Below are 23,468 nucleotides of genomic sequence, written 5' to 3'. Positions count from 1 at the left end.
GGATGATCAGAATGGAGCAGAGCAGGGGGCTTGTGGCCTGATTGTAGTTTGCAAGTAAGAACTAAACAGTGCATTAAAAAGTGATAATGCACAGTCATAATGTACACCTAAGAAGATCTGGGGCCTTATTTATAAAACTTTGCATAGGATTTGCGTCAGAAGTGGCGTACGGATGAAACACAGGACGTGCGTACGCACAGAAATATTCGGATTTATAAAACTCCGAATTCTTCCATTTGCCACATCTTCTAAGAGCACAAGATCAGCCATTGTGCGTCATTACGCATTGTGATGGGGCATTTTATTTCCCTCCATTTAATTACATCTGACAAGCTACAGATGTCGGTAATAATCGACGTGGAAATGGGAAATTGATCAGCGCAAATGTAATTTCTTGTTGCTTTCTGAATGTTTGAGACATACGCCATACATTGTTTTATCAAAAATAAAACAGACTAAAGGTATATGCATGAATACCATAATTCCATAGCTTATGAAGAAATGTTTTACTGTGAAAACAACTTTCCCCAGTGGACAATTAATGCATCTGTCTGTCCGTCCGCACGCCCGCACCTATATCTGCTCCACCAGACGGAAACACTGAAGATAATATCAGTTTTGTACATTATTTCGTTCTGTTAACTATATTATTTATGAGGATGAATTGCACAACATGCCAATATTACAGAACATATTTCACTTTTCTTTTGGCAAATATGTGTTCATTTGAATTTCTGTTGTAATTTTCGTTTGATTTTTTTTTGTTTGTTTCACTGCTGATCGATCAAACGGGTGTTCGTGTAGGCTGTTAATTGTAAGACTTGCTTTGTGAAGTCTTCATGTTATTTCTGAGAGGCAGTATTGTCATTTTCACTTTCACGTGTTTCTTCCATCTGCAGACGGCGTCGCCGTTTCTCATTTCACCCGTTTTTGTGCGTACGCCTGGGTCAGAGCTTGCGTGAAGGACCGCACATTTTCCCGTCAAGTTTGCTTTTTATAAATCTCAACTATTGCGTGGAGAGTGGCGTACGCCTTCTTTTGTGCGTACGCAACGTTTATAAATGAGGCCCCTGGTCACATAACTTAAATGTTCTGTATCACTGCGCTGGCTTCTTTAACCCTTGTACTATCCTAGGCACTTTAACATTAGGAGTTGGGTCATCTAGACCCACTAGACAGTGCACTGAACCTTTTTTCTTCAATAATTTGTGATCTTCACTGGTGTCCATGGATTACATGAAATCTTTCCACCTTTATCCACCTTTGTCATGGTAGGGAGAACACTTAGATGTAAGGGTGGGGTCATCTAAGAGGGTTAAATCAAACTTTAGTTTCATCATCTGGACAAAAACAAGCAGTAAGAGGTGAACTTTCTCTCTGAACCGGTGCTTTATTTAACCCATCGTGACCATCAGCATAGATATTGCTTTCCTGTGCCGCTGCAGTCGAGGGGCGCGTTGTCACAGTAACTTGACAATGTGCTGCACCACGTAACAAATGGTCCGCTTTTTGTAAAAAAAGCGATCCAAACCGATCAAATAACAAGAATAAAGTACTAAAAACTGATTGAATATTAATTTCTTCTGTAAGTGACCATGGTATTAGCGGGTTAATGGCCGACACAGAGTGCATTATAAGAATGAATGCACTTCGCGGAAGAAACCTCGGCTTCGCGTCGGACAGTTCAGGCTTCCATGGCGTGTGTTAATTTCTGATAATGCACACTTTGTCTGCATTAAACTCTACATATGACCTGTCACCTAAAGCATGCCGGTAGAAATAAAGTGTGTTTTTGACCGTTTTTGTTCTATGAGTTCACCAAGTGGTCTACGACTTTTATATTTTATCTTCTACCTGCGTGCTCGTACAGGTTTGCCCATTTCTTGATTGGCACAAAACCCGTATGAACCCAGTTGTGACCAGGGCCTTAGTTATTCTGTAAGTCCACAAACACTTTTTGAAATAGCATTTTAAAAATTACGTTTTTTCCCACTTTTTCTTAGATTTTATAAGAATTTTCCTGCAATGCATTTCAATGGTTTGTGTAGACAAAAAAAATCTATGCTTTTTTTTATGGTATAGAGAAACACAAAAAGGGCGTTAGACCTTAACTCCTGCTTTTGATGTATAAAATGGACTTTCCGGCACCAAAGTCTCCTGAATGGGGTCTCCACCCTGCTAATTTCAGAGGACAAAAAGAGGAACAGAGACCTTTGGAAGCCTGTCGTTGGGCCACCTCCCTCTGAGGGGCTTCAGCTAAAGGGTGGTTACCAACAACTTGCTCTTTATAACAGAACAATACATATTTAGTGTGCAAAAAATAGATGATCTCAGTTTAATAAAAAGTTCTACAGGAGACATTTTATTTGGGGGGGGGGGATCCTTGCTTCAAATGCATGCTTTTATTTATTTAAATACTTTAAAGCAGTTGCAATGCTTAAAGAAGCTTGCATTGATGAATTTCTCATCTCTTTTGTCATGATATTGACTCAAAAATCGGGAGACAAGTGTGTGTGGGTGTTGCTTGGAGGGCAGCCACCCCCCATAGCTCCGCCCCTGATCAGAGAACAGTGAGGTTTTTATCTTTTTAAAAATAGCGTGTCTCTCTTTGAATCAAGTGTGTGATAATTAGGGGTGGTAATGTACACAGTTACGTTTTACTGTCTAATGTGTTTTAAACGTTCTACTCAAACACTGATAAAGTCTTCTTGTTGCCAGATATTCAGATTCATTATAAGAGACTTAAAACTCAACTTTGCACCAATGGAAAAAAATAAGAAAATTAATAAACGTTTATGTTTGTCTAGTTTTTTCAGAAAATGCTATTTTCTCCTGCTTTGAGTTTTTTTTAATGAGATTTCAAATCTTCATGGCTTAGTTTTAGTTGACTTCAGTAAGTCCATTCATGAATATGTTACTTGACATTTTACTTTTTGAGTTTCAGCTACTTTGTAGACTTTTAGAATTCAGGACAGCTTTGGGACATTTTTGTTGTTGTTGTTGTTAAAATTACTGTGAAGTTTTAAGTTGGTGTGCAAGCGCTCAGTATGTGCAGGAGGTGGCCCGCGTGACGAGAGTGTGTGGTTCGTTCTGTTATGAAGAACCGCTCCGGGACCAAAGGACCTGTGTGGAAGCATGTTCCTGGGTTGGAATTACGTTTGGGTGTGGTTAAGGTGAGTTAGTGATTGAGGTGTTTATGGTTAAGGTTAGTTAGTGAAGTTGTGGTTATGGTAAAAGTTAGTTAGAGGAGTTGTGTTTATGGCAGAGGTGGGCACTGAGGGCCGCATTCCTGCATGTTTTCCAGCATACCCTGCTCTGGCATGTTCTAATTGGCTGGACACACCTGAACCAGGTAATCAGCCATGAGTAGGGCAAGGCTATCTGGAAATCATGCAGACACACCGGCCCTCGAGGCCTGGAATTGCCCACCCCTGGTTTATGGTAAAGGTTAGTTAATGGAGTTAGGGTTAAGGCTGGTTAGTGGGGTTGTGGTTATGGTAAGTGTTGATTAGAGGTTAAGGTGGTTATGATAAAGGTTAGTTAGTGGAGTAAGGGTTAAGGCTGGATAGTGGAGTTGTGGTTATGGTAGGTGTTGATTAGAGGTTTAGGTGGTTATGGTAAAGGTTGGAAGAGTTGTAGTTATGGTTAAGGTTAGTTAATGGAGGTATGGTTATGGTAAAGGTTGGTTGGTGGTTTATGTGGTTATGGTACAGCTTCAGAGGCTGTCAGTGGACGCACCGGCATGAAAACAGAGCAGTGGAAGTGACTGTACTCCTCTTATCGTCACTCTAAAACTCACTTCCTGGTTTTTAAAGTCGCTCTTGAGTGAGCGCGCGCGCAAACACGTGACGTGGGCGCAGAGAGAGGGCACTGGGCGGGAGCGCGTGCGTGTGTTTGTGCGTGAACACGCTCACCTGCAGCCCCGCGGGTTCCCTCCTTCGGCAGGGGCGGCAGCAGGCACGCGCCGCTCCCAGCGCCACCTTCCAAGAACTTCCAAAGAGTAGTTCAGTCGTCAGAAACCCGCCAGTGCGGTTGGAGGAGTCGCGCGGGGTGAATTTACCGAGTCCTCCTCTGCTGTCTGAACTCCGGCTGCTGCAGGAGAGAACTTCTCCTCCCGTGGAAGTGTGAGGGACTCCGTTTTCTGTCCGTGGACCGACCCGCCGCCGGAGCTCCGTGAGGCGGCAGCAGGATGTCGGACTCCGGCTCCAGCTTCCTCCACATCGGGGACATCGTCTCCCTGTACGCGGAGGGCTCGGTGAACGGCTTCATCAGCACTCTGGGGTGAGTTCAGCTCCTCTGCCCGCAGGCTCAGACGCGTTGGAAATGTTTTAAGAACTTAAACGAAAAGAAAACCTCTTTTAAGTGGATGGTGTACCTTCCCCTACCTTACCATCAATACTGAACATACCAATTTTTTTATAAACTTTAAATTTGAAGATGAAAAAAAAAAGCCCAGAATATGTATCGTACTAGTGCATATAACTTAAAACTATTCAAACTTTTTTTTATAGTGATGTTTACTGGAAAGTTCAAACATGCCTGATGCTTTAAGCGACTATGACAACAACAACAATAATAAAAATAATAATGCATTTTATTTAAAGCGCCTTTCTTGCCACTCAAAGACACTGTACACTAAAGAAAATAGAATAAATAAATAAAATCAACACAATAAAATCAGCCAACGGATGGATGGGCAATCATAGAAGAAAGGCAGATTTAAAGAGGTGAGTTTTGAGTCTGGATTTAAAGATAGGTAGTGAGTCAATGATACAAAGGTACACTGTCCTCACACACCCAAATGCCACAAACATACCTGTGGGCTCAAAAAATGCCCACATACACAACATGTCAATATGTACACAATACAACTGATGTTCACACATGCATCCTGCATTCGGACCGACCCATGTGAAATATTTCATTTAATCACTGGAGGAATTGGGTTTCCTGGAGAGATAGAGCTGGGTGTCATCTGCATAACAATGAAAGTTGATATTGAATTTATGGAATATGTTACCAAGTGGAATGAGGTAAAGGACCATGAATAGAGCCTTGGGGAACACCAGAAGAGAGAGATGAGAAATGAAAATTTAAGCAGAGCGTCACACAGGTGTCTGTGTTCTTCAGAGCATCTGTCAGTCAGTGTGTACTTTAGAGTGTCATACATGTTTCAGTGTGTTCTTTAGACCAGTGTTTTTCAACCTTTTTTGAGCCACGGCACACTTTAACCTTGACAAAAATCCAGCGGTATACCAGCATCCAAAAAAAAAAAAAGGACAAACTCATAGTTTGTATTGATCTACAGCCCCTCCACAATCTCTCATGCATTTTTGTGATAATTGTGGCAGAAAAAGCTGGAACTTGCAGCTGTTTTTTCTAAAAGTTAAGTTAGAATATTAAAAAACTGTTTGATGCGTGTTCGTTGTGGTTTCAAGACGTTTAACAATGAAGATTCATTGTGCTGTCACTTTTACACAATGCATCAAGGGAGATGTAGTGCAATCAGCTGCCGAACGCAGATAGACTCTTTTCTCTGAGCTTCATGGTTTTGTCCACTTGTTCCACGGTCTGACAGCGGATTCAGTGGAAAGCTACACCGCTAAAGACGAGCTTTAGCTGGTATTTTTGTTGAAACTGAGAGTCTTTAGGAGAAGAATCGGAACAAGGAAGTGAAGACTTGAAACACCTCTGATTGGGCAGGCTGATGACGTGTGATTAAGCCTCCAACAATGATTGGTGGAGACAGTTAAAGGGGCAGGACTTTTCCTAAAACAGAGCTGAAGCTGTGACTAAATCATGTTACCGGCATTCTCATCAAAATGTCTTTAATAGAATCAAATAAACACAAAGAAAAAAGTATTTTATGATCTTTCTTATTTCTAACTACTCAGTGTTTTATCAGGGCCTGTTTGGATGAACACAGAGCTGATATCCTAGAGATGGGAAATGTTTTTAGATCAGTTAATGAGGGGGATTTCCTAACGGCACACTTGACCATCACCCACGGCACACTGGTTGAAAAACACTGCTCTTGAGTGTCAAACATATGTCAGTGTGTGTTTCAGAGGGTCATACATGTGTCAGTGTGTGTTCCAGTGTCACACATGTGTCAGTGTGTGTTCCAGTGTCACACATGTGTCAGTGTGTGTTCCAGTGTCACACATGTGTCAGTGTGTGTTCCAGTGTCACACAGGTGTCAGTGTGTTTTTTAGAGTGTCAAACATGTGTCAGTGTGTTTTTTAGAGTGTCATACATGTGTCAGTGTGTGTTTCAGAGGGTCATACATGTGTCAGTGTGTGTTCCAGTGTCACACAGGTGTCAGTGTGTGGTTCAGAGTGTCATACATGTGTATGTGTGTGTTCCAGTGTCACACAGGTGTCAGTGTGTGTTCCAGTGTCACACAGGTGTCAGTGTGTTTTTTAGAGTGTCACACAGGTGTCAGTGTGTGTTCCAGTGTCACACAGGTGTCAGTGTGTGTTCCAGTGTCACACAGGTGTCAGTGTGTGTTCCAGTGTCACACAGGTGTCAGTGTGTTTCAGTGTCACACAGGTGTCAGTGTGTGTTCCAGTGTCACACAGGTGTCAGTGTGTGTTCCAGTGTCACACAGGTGTCAGTGTGTGTTCCAGTGTCACACAGGTGTCAGTGTGTTTCAGTGTCACACAGGTGTCAGTGTGTGTTCCAGTGTCACACAGGTGTCAGTGTGTGTTCCAGTGTCACACAGGTGTCAGTAAGTTTCAGAGTGTCATACATGTGTCAGTGTGTTCTTTAGTGTTAGACAGTTGTCAGTATGTTCTGCAGAGTGTCATACACGTATCAGTATGTGCTTCAGAGTGTCACACATGTGTCAGTGTGTTCTTTAGTGTTATACATGTGTCAGTGTGTTGTTCAGAGCATCATACACATGTCAGTGTGTTCTTCAGAGTGTCATACAGGTGTCAGTGTCCAACAGAATGTCACACATCTGTCAGTGTGTTCTTTAATGTCATACATATGTCAGAGTGTGTTTCAGAGTGTCACACAGGTGTCAATGTGTTCTTACGGTCATACATGTGTCAGTGTATTCTTCAGGGTGTCATCCCAGTTGTCAGTATGTTCTTCAGAGCATCATATAATTGTCAGTGTATTCTTCAGGGTGTCATATATGTGTCAGTTTGTTCTTTTGAGTGTTACACATGTGTTAGTGTTTTCCTTAATGTCATACATGTGTCAGTGTGTTCTTCAGAATGTCATACATGTATCAGTGTGTGCTTCAGAGTGTCACACGGGTATCAGTGTGTGCTTCTGCCAGGTTTCACTGATAACAGTCCTATATCTACTCTGTCTCGTTAGATCATTCACTCGTTACTGGCCAGGCGCTGAGGGGTTCTTTTGTGTGGACCACAGTGTCCTGTTGGAAAATGAAGTCAGTGTCTCGCTGGAGACGATCGCGAGACACCAGCAGAGGGAATCAGAGCTCTAAGGCTCTGTGGAAGTCCATGGTAATAGATTAAAATATTAAATCAAATATTAGTACTTAAACTTGTTATTTTAATGTTTAACTCATTTTTCTCAATAAAACAGACTATTTGATACACGTTATGGTGCGTTGACATGCTAACAGCTACCGAGCCTGCACCGACCTCGCTTTGCTGCAGCTGGTGTATGAGTAACAAACAGGGAAGGAAAGTGGTGTATGTGCTGAATGTCATGTTAAAGTAAGTAAAACAAACCACCAGAGGGAACTTCACCTAACTGATTGTCTGTGTCCAGATGATGAAGTAAAGGTTCGTTTCAAAGAAACAAAGTCCAAAAGTTTTTTTCTAGATTGATTTGATTGAAGAAATATCCACCAATAAATATGATTATTAAATAAGTATCATTAAAAAACAATTCATTTTATTAATTAAATGTATTTTATTGAATGTATTTACTCTGTAAGGAGCAATAAAGTAAGCAGGAAACAAAGACAGGCAACAAACTATTTCAAATTAAGGGCAACATTAACATTGTAAGTAAATTTTCATAGCGATACTGGCATGTCCATCATAGAGACATTTGAAGGACAGATACAGTATATTTTCTGCTCTCTTTCTGTTGTGATAAACACCTGTCCATCTATGTTCCAAGTTTCTGTTGTTCAGGTTACCAACAGGCATTTAGGCCAGTGCAAAAATATCTAACATTTAGACCAGGGGTTGCGAACAAGTTTGACACCAAGAGCCGAATTTTTTCAATGTGAGAGTCAAGGAGCCACACCACATACTGACCTGCCAAGACGCACACACACAAACACGCCATTAAAGCCATATTATTTTCCATAAAAGACTCCTCTCCCTACAATACAACAGCAAGTATTGCACTTGTGTTTATTTCGACTACCGACTACCCTGGAGGTCAGATACCCCCTCCACACACGCACACTCTCTCTCTCATCTCATACCCACACACACTCTCTCGCTATCTCACTCTTTTCTCTGCCTCTCTCTGACACAGACGACTACTCAGTGACGGGCAGTGAGGTTGATGGCTGGTGAGGCACTGACTGCTGAAGTCAGATTTACGATGATAAAAACTGAATATTTCACCATTCATCCAACAGTATTTAGCTGGTAATTCTTTTTATCTCAACATTCCTCTTTTAATGACCCTTACATCAACAAATACACAAACATCTGGAAAGAGCATCCGTCTGGGGGGTATTCAAGAAAGCATGTTTAAACTACCCTGACTTTAACCCTGAACTCTGGCTGAACCGCCTGAACTTGCTTACTCTGGGTATGTCGGTTCCAAAAGACCGGATATGAGTTAGCGTAATTGCACTCGACTTGGTAACCCTGGGTTAATGCTCGTGCACGGCAAGTACATAAAGACATTCTCAATGGATCGCCGATTTCCGGAGTCACCATGGAAACGGGTGGTGAAAAAAAGAGAGCGCTATACTTCAGTGAGACGGAGTCGGGGATTTTAATCACGGCGTATGAAGATTATATGCCCATCAAAAAAGTAATACGGCTGCATCATCATCAAAAGAAAGAGTTTCTGCTTGGAGAAAAAGAACGAACAAAGTAAACGCACGAGTTTCTATCTCATTTCCATTTTCATTGTGACGCATTTATATATATAAATTATCCAACTTAAATGAATTAATTCAATTTGTAACAAGTAATTGAGTTAAATTTATTCAATCTAATTTCTTTTTTTTTTTTTTTTTTTTTTTTTACATTATTCAATCTAATTTCTTATGTCTATCCAACTGAATATTTGTTTTACAACTCAAATTTACATATTTATCTAACTAAATGTCATATTACTCTAATTCAATTAAATATTTTCCATCTTAACTTATTGTACTTCTTGGACTGTCATATGTCTAAGTTTGAACCTGCAGAAATACTCATCTTTATAACAATAAAATGAAAGAAAAAACAAGAATTCCCAATATGATATAGTGATGTCTTTTACCATTTCTCCGACTGCTAAATAATCTCATCATCCTCTCCCTCCCTCTCACTCATGGTGCAGAAAGAATTAAAAATAACAGGACAAATAACTAGACAATACACAGTAAAACAACAAAACAACTAAACACATTTGGACAAAAACCCAGACTTAAACCAAAATCCGTCAAGACAGGCAAAGGGAATGGTATCCCACAATTCCTTGCGGTGCCGATCTAACAGCAGCATCAAAGTTACACCTACTTAATTGAATTACTTTGAATGAAAGTAAAATAATTGTGTTTTACGTGTTATTTCTAAGCTGACTTAACTAAAAAAAAGATTTATCTTAACTGAAGCAAATAATTAAGTTACATCAAAGTAAAAAAGTTTATTTTTCAAACATCCATACTTGGTCTTATCACCCTCTCATGGTGGAAAAAGTATTATCTGAGCTTATTCATCCACTAAATCCTCTTCAAATGGACACGCCATGCTGCTTCACTTCTCTGAAAACAAACTAACCTTCAACTAAACCTGCTCCAGACCAGGTTATGTTCAGAGCATGAGTTGCTATGGCAACTTAACACACCCTGAAACATACCTCCATTTTTGGAACCGAAAGCTGAGGTTATCCGCTTCCTTAGCCTCAAAAATACCATGGTAACTAGCATAACCTGCTTTCTGGAATACCCCCCAGGTGTTTTGAGTAATTCATATTCACAACAAACACCTTAAATACATTACATTTCAGATGTGTGTAGCATACATTTAATTTTAACTGTTATTAAAATGTTTTGCTTTTATATATCTTTATTTTAATTTGTAATTATCAAATGACTATTTGTAGGAAAAGCTGATATTTGATGGAAAACTGTACATTGCAATGACTCATCTCATAACAATGTGGTGGTCAAATAAGTGGTGAGCTGCCGATAATTGGCTGCATTAAGGAGCTAGACTCCCCTCGCCTGCTCAGTTTTATTGGGCGAAAGCCACATGTTCACCACCCCTGATTTAGGCTGTATGACTGGAATTTCTTTTATGTGTCCATCATCGCTTTTTGGACAAAGTGTCCCCCCACCCCCGCGTTCCAATTTTTGCTCTGATACCTTTTCATTAACATCTTCTTCCTAATCCAGTTTTCTTTTCTTTAGTGCAAGTTATTCAAGTTATAAATGGACAAATCGGATTCCTCTGTAAAAGAATGTGATGCAAACTGGCCCCCACCTTGAACGTTTACTTGACATTGTTCCTAATAGATTGGGAAGCTTATGTTTACAGTCATAGTCAAAAATTGACCGTGTTCAAGTAAATGTTATTTTTGATAGGGATCCATTTTTTTCCTAATAGATCTCTGGAAATGCGGAGCTCATGATTTACAGTTATGTCCAATATTCAATAAATGGCCCGAACGTTTACAGATATATATCTATAGGAACATTTCAGTGATACTTGTTCCTACGAGATCTTTTGCTGTATGTTAAAAAGGTCAAGTACCATGGGATTGTCCAGTAAAAGAAAAGTTGTGCATTTTTTATAAAGAAACACAAAGGTAATCTAAACTTTGTGTTACTATAGATACTTAAGTATTGGTATCGGCAAGAATTGGCTATCGGCCACAGTTGCAGGAAAAAATATTGGTTATCGGTATCGGTCGAAAAAAATATGTCTCCCCATCCCTAGACTCAGACTACTCAGATCAGTCACGGTCATCTGGCTCCAAAATGGCGAGGTCCATAAAACGTAAGAATTGCAACTCAATTGGCTTCATTTCACTGGAGTAGTAAGGCCATTTCTACGGGTGACGTCACACGGGATCCATCCAGTATTCTCTTATACAGTCAGTGGTATATACTAAAATAATGTACACACATGCAGACACACTGTTTGACTTAATGTATGGCAGAAAAAGGGAGTACTGTTCAAGTCCGGGAGATATTTTTACCACCAGATTGTGTGTCTGGTTCTGTCTTTGTTGGAACAGAATCAAACCTTGTTTGGATGCTATGAAACAATCCATCATGCATTTTTATTACCGGTTAGCTTCGAGGTTTAGATTAGAATCTAAAGTGCCCAAAGGGTTTTTTCTGTGCCCACTCTTTGTGCATGCTTCCTGTAATGAACTTGACTCCATCTGACCTTTGCACCTGTTGACTCTGACTCCCTTCCATTCATTTAACTACCCTCAACAGTTTTGTCAACACTGGGGTTGGAAAGTCCTAATGCTTTATTACCAGTTTTTGTTGCACCTACGCAGCAGCTGGTTCTTAGCGCTTTTCAAAAGATAAGGTCCATTTTAATTTTTTTTATGAAATGCATAATACAGTTTTACTTTTCTTTTCACTTTTTAACACATTTATTGTAAAACACAACTCAGGGGAAAGCATTGAGAAATAGGTCAGTACTAAAACTCAGCATTTAAACCATAAATAAAAAAAAGACTCAACTTGAGACAATGTTTAATAGACAATGTTAACTATTATCAACAGTTTATTTCTGCATATCATGTACTGTTTAAATAACTTTGAATGTAATGAAATGAATAAACTTTGTCCATAAAAGTGTGAATGATGTTACACATTTCCTCCTGCTTTGATAAAGTTTAGATTATGAACAGAATGTATCTCTAAGAATAATGCAGTGAAAATAATTATACCTAAGGTAATATTCAGCTGTGAGAATAGATCATTCAAACATTAAAGAGAACAAATGTCCTTTTTTAAATTAATAAAGGTTTATTTAAAAAAAAGAAAGACATTATTTAGTTTTCAGCTTTGCAGCAAGCTTGCTGTGTAGAGCTCATCTCTCCTTTTTCCCTGGTCTTATCAGAAACTCATGTTTGATTTGGTTTCCCACTTTACCTGTTTTAAAGCTTGAAAACTTGAGTCAACATCGCACAAACTAAACATAGAACCAAGACTGAAGGAAAATACTCGTCATGTGACATATGTTTGGCTTTGCTAGTAACCCTCAGCGTGGTTATCATGGTTATCAGGTCATCTTGCAATTTGGAGTTCCTCTAAAACCCATAGAAAACAGAGCGATAACAACTGCCTATCACTATGTTCTTCTCCCGAACACACACACCAGCACCATGGACTTCAAAAGAAGAAAACACTGCAGAGCGTAGTCAGAATGCAGCGGCTCAGTCTGAAGAGCTGTAAAATACACCTGAGTCACTATTTGTCCGACTGTACTTTGTATTTTTTTCATAATCATTTTAAATTTTCTCCTGTTAATCCAATTACTCGGGTCGCGGTGGGCGGGGCTAATCTCCGCAATTTGAAGCCTTCTGTTCACATTGATGATTAAAATTATTATTTGACACTACAGAAGTTATTTGTTGAAAAAAAAACGTTTCTAAAGTACTTTAATTTGTGAAACGAATGCTTGAGCCTGTAAAATGGCTTGTTCTTTCTTTTCAATGTATAATAGAGTATTTAATTGTATAATAATTGTAAAAAAAATAGAAGATTCTACTTCACGGATTTTGCCTATCACAGGCTTTTTTTTTTAACGTAACCCCCGCGAAAAACAAGGGTTTACTGTACTGCACTGACTGAAAGCTGCCCTGATGACTACAAAACAATGCATTATGGGAAATGTGTCCTGATAGGTTTTTGTAGTTGAGTGATCAATTAAAATAATTTAAAATACCAATTGATTATAAAAAGGTTACATACATTTCAAAACATTCAAATAATTATAAAATATATAATAACACAGATCATACTAAGGGGGAGCGGCATATTAAAACTAAATTGAACTAAATTGAACTCCAACTTCCTGTTCTCCTTCAGTCTCGCTACAGATTCGCCTTCATCCCCCTTCATAAGGCGGGGGCCGCAAAATATCATCTTGGGGCCGCAAATAGCCCGCGGGACGCGAGTTTGAGACCCCTGCTGTAGTTATGTCACTGGTACACTAGCCGCAGGTCGGAAGAACGAATCAATAGTTCACTTCATAGCTCAGACGCGCGCACATATCAGGCTGTGGTGATATTTGTCTCCGTTTCCTTCCCAAAGATGTTTACGCGTGCTCGATTATCTCTAGGCCCCTCCCCTGCCACGCATTTTAACCACTTACAGTGGCCATTCCCTGTTCTTATCACACGAATTGGCCTCAGAGACAGGCATCACTCAATGAAAAGCGAGTGTGTGCTCGCGTCTCATGAGTATGTGTGCGAGTGTGTGTGTGTTTGCGTGCGTTTGCGCTCACGTCTCATTGATTATTTCATTGCTCATTTCATTCATCATTGACGTGCCCCTTCCACGTTTAATGTATAAAAAATACGGAGGGTGGGGGAGGCAAATTTACTGTTAGCACATGTGCGACTGGATGTAAGATTCAGTCGCAAACTCTCAAATTTTGGTCGCAAAATACGACCGGTTTGGTCGCAGTCTGGAGCCCTGCAATGCCAGAAAACACTGGGCCTGTCTCCAAATTCACTTTCTTCTCCACACTTAGTGCACTATATAGGGCATTACCATTTTCTCTGGGTGTCCGAATCTACAAATCCAGAATCCAGTGCCCTAGAAATTTCTCAGAAGTCTGTGAAAAACCAGTGTGCATCAATGCCTACTAGACTGGTGAATGTAGACCACAATGCATTGCGTTTGGACAATTTATTATTTGAATGTATGTACATTTATTTTCTATAAATTCTCCAAATTTTTATTAACAGAGCATAGTGGATTGATGAATGGTATTTGTAAAATGTTTGTATTTATTAGATTTTAACTTCAGCAAATAGGGAATGTCATATTTGGCATTTAAAAAAGTAGTGAGCATGTGTCTCAATTGCATAAAAATCCAGGGCACCGGATAGTGTTTTGGGGCTTAGGGAGTAGTGAGTGACCTTGGGTCTTCTCTGTTGAGCAGTTTTGACTGATATAAGATGGAAGTCTAGCTTTAAGATGAGGTCTGCGTTTCCGCTTAAGGTTGTGTTTTTACAAACCACAGAGCTTCTGATGGGTAAGCTGTTTTCTGAGCCAGAGACAGTGTTAGCATGTTTGTATAAAGATAAATCCAAAAAAAAAAGTATTTTATTTATCTTATACATTTAAAAACACACACAATCTGCAATAACTACTCCTGTTTTGGGTAAATTTGCTTTTGTTCATTTGCTCTCGAAAGCATTTAACCCTTTAACACCTGAGCTTTGGTTCTAATACTGACGTTTCTTGAATTATGGAAACTCTTCTGCTGCATTGTGGCGCAGTGGTTAGCGCTCTTGCCTCACCACAAGAAGGCCTCTGGTTCAAATCCCGGCTGGGGGACCTGAAACAGAACATCAATGGGGGACCTTCCTGTGTGGAGTTTGCATGTTCTACCCGTGCATGCATGGGTTCTCTCCGGGGACCCAGGCTTCTTCCCACCTCCCACATGCCTCATAGGTTAATTGGTCACTCCAAATTGTCCATAGGTGTTAATGTGAGTGTGCATTGGTGTGTGATATGTGTGACCCTGCGACAGACTGGCGACCTGTCATAAGTGGCTGGGACAGGCTCCGGCAGCCCCGTGACACCGAAAGGGATAAACGGAAGAAGATGAATGAATGAAGGAATGGAAACTCTTCAAACGTTTATGCAATTAACAGCATGCCAAGGGAAGTCCTCTGCTTCGTAGTCTATTGGAATTGCTTTAATTATGTAAATGGTTGAAGAGTTATGGTAGTTTGAAAAGCGTGTGTTATTCCCTGTTTCTTGCTCCGGTAATACAGGGTTAAGTACCAAAGAGAGAATGTAAAAATTATTCTCAACTCATAAAAAAAAAGACAATGACCAAAAACAGCTGTTTCCAAACATGCAATCAAGAGACAGCTGTTTTCCCTTTATTTGTATATTAAATAAGGGTCCTTTATTTGTGCCTTTATTTATTTATTGGTCCAAAAATGATCTGAATGGTCATCCCTGACACTCTGTCCTAGAAAGTACTAATAATTTTGTAATAAAACCTCCAGTTCAGTAACTTGGTGAGTGAGACTCCAAAATTGCTTCAACCAGTCCCATCATGCTTTGGGATTGTGAGGGAACCTTCACTCCCTTCTTACAAACCACCAGAACCAGTCTGTTGGGGCTTATGTTTGCTGGTACTTTGTTTTCTTTAGAGAGGAACATTTGAATAAGGATTTTTACCCATCTGTTGAATTAGTGACATGGCATCTGAATAGATCAACCTGCTGCTTTTCATAGTCAAATTCTGCTACAGCCACACAAATCCTGCAGGTACCTCTCTTGTTTGAAATACAGTAGAAGGCTTTTTGTCGCCTTATTTTGCTGAGCTGCAAAATGAACAAACCAAAGCTGGAACCTTTGTTTGAATTTTACAGAAACAAAGCGAAGTTAATCATCGAAACAGCTTGCAAAAGAGTTGGTTTTATTCTGTATTTCATTAAATATATTTACATATTGAAATGTGCAAAACCGGACTATTGTGGACTTCAGAACTTTGTGGCCAATTTTAGCATCGATCCACTGGCTGCCTGTGCATTTTAGAGTTCACGTTAAGATTCTTTCATTTGTTTATAAATCTTTACATGATCTTGCCCCGCTGTACCTCTCTGAAATTCTCTCTCCTTACTCGCCAGCCCGGTCACTCAGATCAGCTGATCAGCTGCTTCTGGAGGTACCGAGGTCCAGACGGAAACTCAGAGGGGACAGAGCTTTTGCTGTCGCTGTTCCAAAGCATTGGAACTCTCTGCCACTGTCCATAAGAGAAGCTCCATCACTGCCCATTTTTAAAACCTGCCTGAAAACCCATTTTTATGCTCTGGCTTTTAATACAACATGAGACTTCTATTATTGCTGTCTTGCTGTACTGGTTTTATTGTTGTTATCTCTCTATATCTAATCTTGTGTTTTAAGATGTTTTAGTGTTTGTTTTCTTCATTTCTCCTGTTCAGCACTTTGTGTCGGCGGCTGTTGATTGAAAGTGCTAAATAAATAAAGATGAGTTGAGTTGAGTTGGTTTTGATCAAAAAATAAAGGTACAGGAATTTTCATTTCTTTGTTGTTCACCTTTCAAAATATCCCAAGTTTTAAATACTAATTTAACTGTATACAAAAACACATGTTTGAACTCTGATGATCAGGAATCAGACCTTTGTTGTCTTCTCTGATTTGAATAAGTCAGATAGTTCAATCACATCACCCAAAATTCAAGAATTGAGACTTTCAGCACAAAGTCAACACAACTGAGGGATTGTGGGACCTGGGTGGGTATAAAGCTAGCAGGGACCATTTGGCTGAATGGACCTTGTTCTGTGGCTTCATTGGTGCCTGCTATGACAGCATGTTTCAGTCTCAGTTGAAAGATGCATTAAGGCCGGTTTAAACTCCAAACCATTCGGTCATCGCACCATTGGCATCCACAATCGCGCAGTCTAGTTCATACTAATGTTTGGATTTGCCTACGACTGTCCACGAGAACTGCCATGAACTTCTGAGCGGAATTTATACTTTTTAAACAACGTGATCGTCTCCAGTGTTTATTTTTAACTTAACGACATGCTGCATACTCACTTTCTGCTTCTGCGCTGAAGCAGAGGAGGGTGGTATGTTTGTCCGCTAAGCAGAATCAGGCAATACCGAGGAGAAAAAAAAGGGGCAAATTGCATTTTCTAATCTGGCACAAAACATGAGATATATCTACATGAGATGCAAGATCTTTCCAGTCCTGCTTTATGTTTTATCTTGCCCTCTCTCTCACTCTCTGTTTTGCTCCAATTAGGGTTGGGCGATGTCCCCTAAATTGGCAGTTGACGATGTTTGCAGTCAACCATCGGGATGGACGATGATATCGTCGGGGGGTATTTTTAATTTTTCGTTCTTATATAATTGCTATTTGTTATTTTACTTTATTACTTTATTCATTTTATTTCCCAAATAATGACTCATCCGCGATGATCCAGTCTAAACTGAGGGAAGTGACTTTAACAAAAATAAAATAAACAAAGTAGAAAAGAAGTGGTCCGGTCCTGCACTTGATAGTGGACCGGTGGAGCGTGCGACCTTGTCTCTAGCAGAGCAGACGGACTTACAGTTTTGTGTTTTAGGGGAAGTAAGGATGCTTTGTTACGTGTGGGAGACTTAGGACTGTGATCCGTCCCGCAGCTCTACGCGAACGAGCAACCGGAAAAGTGTGTGTCGGGGCATTGCTCGGAGCGCTAGCTAACGCAGTGTGTAAGCTTCGAAGCAGAAAGGCCGCTCAGTCCTTAGAAACCGTTCAAACAATCACGTGGATTTGTGTTTCCAGTCGTGTCCCGGCTAAATAAAGGCTGATGTTATTCCCACATATTTAGGTGCAGCCAAGATGCAGATTGCAGCGTTTCACGCATGGATTTTATGTTCATGCTAATGTTGTTAGCCCGTGTTAGCATACTGCTAATCCTGGCTTCCGGCTCCGTTTTTCAACAGAAAAAGCACTGAACACACGGATTAAAATTAAAATGATGTGCGAACAGGCGCTTCATAATAACCGTAACATTAATAGAAGAAGTTTAGGAGATCATCTTGTATAATACCGAGCTGACGTATATATGTATGTAGCCGCTCGGCGGAACTAAGTTTCTCTTCCGTTTTTTAAAAACACTACTGCGCATGTGCGAATGATTTTTTCCGACCGAAAGTGTGACCCATGTGAAAGTTTTTTATAATCTGAAAAACTTTTTCTGGGCCCATCTACACGGTTGGATTCTAATCAACCAATCAACCAATAATCCTTATCAAGATATTTTGCACATGTAACCGCGTCTTATGGTGTCGACTCGCAGCGTGGCGGGGGCGTGACATCACGATGGTGTCTCTCCATCGTGATGTCAGTCACCCATCACGGTGGACGATGGCATTGTCCATCGGCACAACCCTAGCTCCAATGGCCGTGCGACCACTGCAACGTGAGCGATTACAATTTGCCTTGAATTATAAACGACCCTTAAGCTGAATAAGATGGGCTGTAAATACTGAAGGAAACTGAAAGCAGTGAACGGGTATTGACAGAACAAACATACTGCAGCTTTGCTCTTGTGAGTAGTTTGTAAGACCACAAAAATGTGATCTCAATTAGCTCAAAGAACATTCTTGACAACTATCAGGCGCCTCGGGGAAGCAGTGGTTTACCAATAATGTGTGTGTTGAGGGTGCAGAGTTGGTAAATCAGCTGAGAATGCTTTTAGTTTGTTTAAAAAAGGGTCACTAGATGGCGCTTGCAGTATAGCATTACACTTTATTCCACAAGATTTGAACAAAAACTGTGCTTTAGACCACAAATGGTTACTTTTGGGGTGGCCGTGGTGCAGCAGCAGGGGGGTCGATCTCAAATTAGAACATTGCAGGTTTGATTCCCGCCTTGCCCGTCCATGTTGTCCTTGCCTCACCTTGCCTCTGGTGGAAGGTTGGCGCCATTGACACCATCAGTGTGTGACTGTGTGTGTATGGCTGAATTGGAAGGTAGAAAAGCACTATACAAGTATACGCCATTCACCATTTAAAAAAAATGTTTCCTTAAAAGAGTTTGGAAAATTCCTGCCGGGGAGTTTTAACTACTTCCATCTAAATGAACTATGTCCTCCTGGCTGCTCTGTTTTTGGAACACCTCGGGTTGAATGGCGTGGAGGAGGCCATGCGCTCATCCACCGTAATTCCTTCCATTGATGAAGCTGGATCATTTCAACTCATTTGAGCTCCAAATGACTAAGGTTGAAAATTGAGACTTCATTTATTGTATTATATCGTCTCCCTGGTTCTGTTAGAGAATTTTTAAATGAGTTTTTTGAATTTTTATCCACTCTTATCAAATTTGAGAAGGTTTTAATTCTCAGTGATTTTAATTTGCATGTTGACGACCTATCTTGTAAAGTAGCTTCTGAATTTTTAACACTCACTGATTCTTTTGGCCTAAAGCAACATGTTTCTAGTCCTACACACAATAAAGGTCACACCTTAGATCAGGGGTGTCAAACTCATTTTGGTTCGGGGGCCACACTCAACCCGTCTGATCTCAAGTGGGCCAGAGCAGTAACATAAAAGGAAAATAACAGCTTTGTTTTTTTTTTCTACTCAATTGGAAAACAGGCCTCAACCAACATGGTAGCCTAGTCATTTCTTATTACACATTCATTCACAGAGGCCAAAGGATCTTAAATAAAATTAATTTCAAAAATTTTAAATATCTGCAACAGACTGGCGACCTGTCCAGGATGTCCCCCTGCCTTCGCCCATAAGTGGCTGGGATAGGCTCCGGCAGCCCCGTCACCCCGAAAGGGACAAAAACGGAATAGAAAATGAATGAATGAATGAATGAATGAATGAATGAATGACATTTTAAATATTGGTTTATTCAATTTTATACAGACTGAATATTTTAAATCTGACACTGAAGCAATCCTGATAATAAATTCAAGAGGGGCTACAGAAAGAAATGAAACATCTTCCTAAAGTGTAAACGTCCAAACAATGACAAAATTACACTAAATTAAACTTGCAAACATTTGTGAACATAAGAGTTTGGAGTTATATTTTAACATATCCAGACATGTGCCCAATAACTCTCATAAAGTGGTATCTCAATGAACAAGAGAAATCCAAAAGTTGTCTTTGATACACATTCAAAACATTGTTTCACCCTCACCCTCACCTGTACCTGCTTACACAACTGACGATTGAAACAGATTCTTACAATATTTTGTAAATAAGGTGAATGAGCTCAAACTAAATCTAAAATCAAACTAAACCTAAAATCATCCAATGAAAATACCACTATTTTAGCCTCTTTAAACTACTCCTGGACTAGCTTTTCTGCCATCTCATTAGAAAAAGTCGAATTAAAAAAGATGAAGCCATCCTCACACCCCCTAGACATAATGCCATCATGTATGTTTTTTGAAGTTATCGATCTTATTGCCCCATTTCTTATTAAAATGATTAATCTGTCTCTCTCCATTGGGAATGGCCCAAACTTCATTAAACAGGCAGCCATAAGTCCCTTTTTAAAAAAGCCCAAACTAGATCCATCACAACCCCTCCAATTATAGGCCAATTTCAAATTTACCTTTACTCTTAGAAGTCTTGGAGAAGATAGTGGCAGAACAGTTAACATATTTTTAAACAACGATGAACTCTTCGATAAGTACCAATCTGGTTTTAGAAAGATGCATTCCACGGAGACCACTTTACTCAAAGTTTCAAATGATATACAGATGGCTGCTGACTCTGGAAAATATCCAGTTTTGGTTCTTTTAGACTTATCCTCAGCATTTGACACTGTTGATCATAAAATACTGTTGGGCAGATAAGAAAATGAGTTTGGTATTGCTGGGTTTGTTTCAAAGTGGTTTACCTCCTATCTGACTAACAGAACATTCTCTGTTTAAACAAATTGTATGCTTTCTGATACCTCTCCACTCCTACATGGTGTCCCCCAGGGATCTGTTGTAGGACCACTGTTGTTTTTAATGTACATTTACCCACTTGGAAAGCTTTTAAATAACTTTAAAAATGTGTCATACCATTTCTATGCTGATGATATTCAGCTGTACTGTTCCTTCAATGACTCAGAACTCCACAAACTTACAGAACTACTAGATTGCCTTGCCTGTGTTAAATCTTGGCTCACAAGTAACAGTCTCCAGCTAAATCCAGAAAAGACGGAAACACTAATAGTTGCCCCAGAAAACACAATCCCAATAATTTCCCAGCATCTTTGTTCTTTAAGCTCCTCTGTACAGCCCTGTATCAGAAATCTTGGTGTCTGGTTTGATCAGTCAATGTCTTTGGACCGTCATTCAAGCCTTTTAATTAGAAATCGTTTTTATCATTTACGTAACGTAGCAAAACTGCGGGCCTTTTTATCTAAATCAGTCTTGGAGATGGTTATCCATGCTTTTGTTTCTTTTCGTTTAGGTTATTGTAATTCTCTTTTTACTTGATTAAATAAAGTTCATTGTGTCTATAAATTATACTGAGTACTTAAATTATTTTTCTATCAGACACTTTTACTTGTTTTAATAAATATGTTCTTAACCGTCTGCAGTTAGTTCAAAACACTGCTGCGTGGCTTTTAACAGGATTGGACAAAAGGGCACACATTACCCCCATTTTATCCTCCCTGCACTGGCTCCCAATTAACTGGCGTATTGATTTTAAAATTTTAGTTTTAACCTATAGAGCTTTAAATGGACAGACCCCAAAATACTTATCAGACTTGGTCTGTCCCTACGCTTTTGGCAGTGCCCTCCGATCCTCGGATCAAAATCTTTTAAAGATTTTTAAGACCAAATATAAACCAGAGGTGACTGGTCGTTCCAGGCAACAGTCTTGTGGCCGACACCATCGATTCTTTTAAAAGTCAACCGAAGACACTTTTATTCATAAATGCTTTTAGCTGACTGGTTTCAGTGTTATTTTCATCGTACATTTATTTTTCATCAATTTAGTTTTGCTTTACATCATATTTAAGTGATTGTTTTTCTGCTTTTACTGTATTGTATGTTTTCTTATTGTTCAGCACTTTGTGATTTTATCTGTGAAAGGTACTATATAAATAAAACTTACTTACTTACTTACTTTATAAAGCTGTTCATTTAGTCAGCAATGTTTAGGTCGACCGAGCATTAGCCTTACCCATCCTATGGGAAATTCCATTATATGTTAGCATCAAGCTAGCGGACTTTGGCTTTATCTTTAAAAGATTGATCTCTACTTTTATGGATTGATTATTGATCTATTGTGCTCGTATCAATTCAGACTGATCAATCAATTTGATAAAACCAGCCCTAAAAATCTGAGCATCTTTTTTAGGATCCAGATTTAGAGCTTATGGTAAGAATTTTGTGAAATTTCAGGATTTCATTCTAGCGTCCAGCTGACAGAACCTCGCCCTCTGTGCATCAGCCTCCATTCAAGTTAATATATTTTGAAAACGACACTGTTTCAAGTTGCTGGCTGTTCCTCAATCACTCTGCAAATCAATATCCAAAGATTTGCTGAAATTGGTTGTTTTTAGGGATGTCCTGATTCGATCACATGATCGGAAAATCCGGTCCGATCCCGTAGTTTCAGACTTAACCGGTATCGGATGTTGCAGGTTTCTTAAATCTTTTTTTGTAATAGTTTCCCATAACTTTTCCATAACCTTTCAATGAATTTCCAAGTCTAAAAATGAACACATTTCATGCGGACTATTGTAGTCAGCGCTGTTAAATCAAACCAAGACACGTTATATTTAACTTGTTTAAAGTACATTTACCGTAAAATCAATAATATTTACCTGGATCATTTCTCATCCCAGATCACCGACCTTCCCTGCACTGACACCCTCCACACACCTGATAAACTTGTCTCACATTATAATGACAATCTCCACAGCATCCTGGATATCCATGCTCCGCTTAAAACCAGAATGATCTCCTTTTCGCTCACTGCTCCCTGGTTCACCCCCTCCCTCTGACAACTAAAAGCTAAAAGACATGGACTGGAAAGACTGTACAAAAAAAACTGGTCTCTCCATTAGGGTTGTGCCGATGGACGATACCATCGTCCATCGTGATGGTTGACTGACATCCCGATGGAGAGACACCATCGTGATGCCACGCCCCCGGCACGCTGCGAGTCGACACCATAAGACGCGGTTACATGTGCAAAATATCTTGATCGGATCAATGGTCGGATTAGAATCCAACCGTGTAGATGGGCCCAGAAAAACTTTTTCAGATTATAAAAAACATTCACATGGGTCACACTTTCGCACCTGCGCAGCAGTGTTTTTAAAAACCGAAAGCGAAACTTAGTTCCGCCGAGCGGCTACATACATAGATACGTCAGCTCGGTTATTTTATTATTATTATACAAGATGATCTCCTAAACGTGCTTTTATTAATGTTACTGTTATTATGAAGCGCCTGTTCGCTCATCATTTTAATCCGTGTGGTCAGTGCTTTTTCTGTTGAAAAACGGAGCCGGAAGCCAGGATTAGCAGTATGCTAACACGGGCTAACAACATTTGCATGAACATAAATCCGTGCGTGAAACGCTACAATCTGCATCTTGG

The 23,468-nt window shown here is 39.8% G+C and overlaps 1 protein-coding gene across 3 annotated transcripts in view; it reads left to right on the top strand.

Moving 5' to 3' along the window:
* The first annotated feature begins 3,781 nt into the window (after window positions 1-3,781).
* itpr3 (inositol 1,4,5-trisphosphate receptor type 3) overlaps window positions 3,782-23,468 on the top strand; it is a 90,420-nt gene continuing 70,733 nt past the window's right edge. Inside the window, exon 1 of one of the 3 annotated variants that reach the window (XM_023957007.1) lies at window positions 3,782-4,281. In XM_023957007.1, the coding sequence (XP_023812775.1) occupies window positions 4,190-4,281 (92 nt within the window). In that variant the 5' untranslated portion in view covers window positions 3,782-4,189. The remainder of the gene's footprint in view (window positions 4,282-23,468) is intronic. The other 2 variants (XM_023957006.1, XM_023957008.1) reach the window with 2 other exon arrangements.

The sequence above is a fragment of the Oryzias latipes genome, chromosome 7 (genome assembly GCF_002234675.1).
Source record: "Oryzias latipes chromosome 7, ASM223467v1".
In the NCBI taxonomy this organism is placed as follows: Eukaryota; Metazoa; Chordata; class Actinopteri; order Beloniformes; family Adrianichthyidae; genus Oryzias; species Oryzias latipes.
This window is presented reverse-complemented; position numbering and strand designations above follow the sequence as displayed.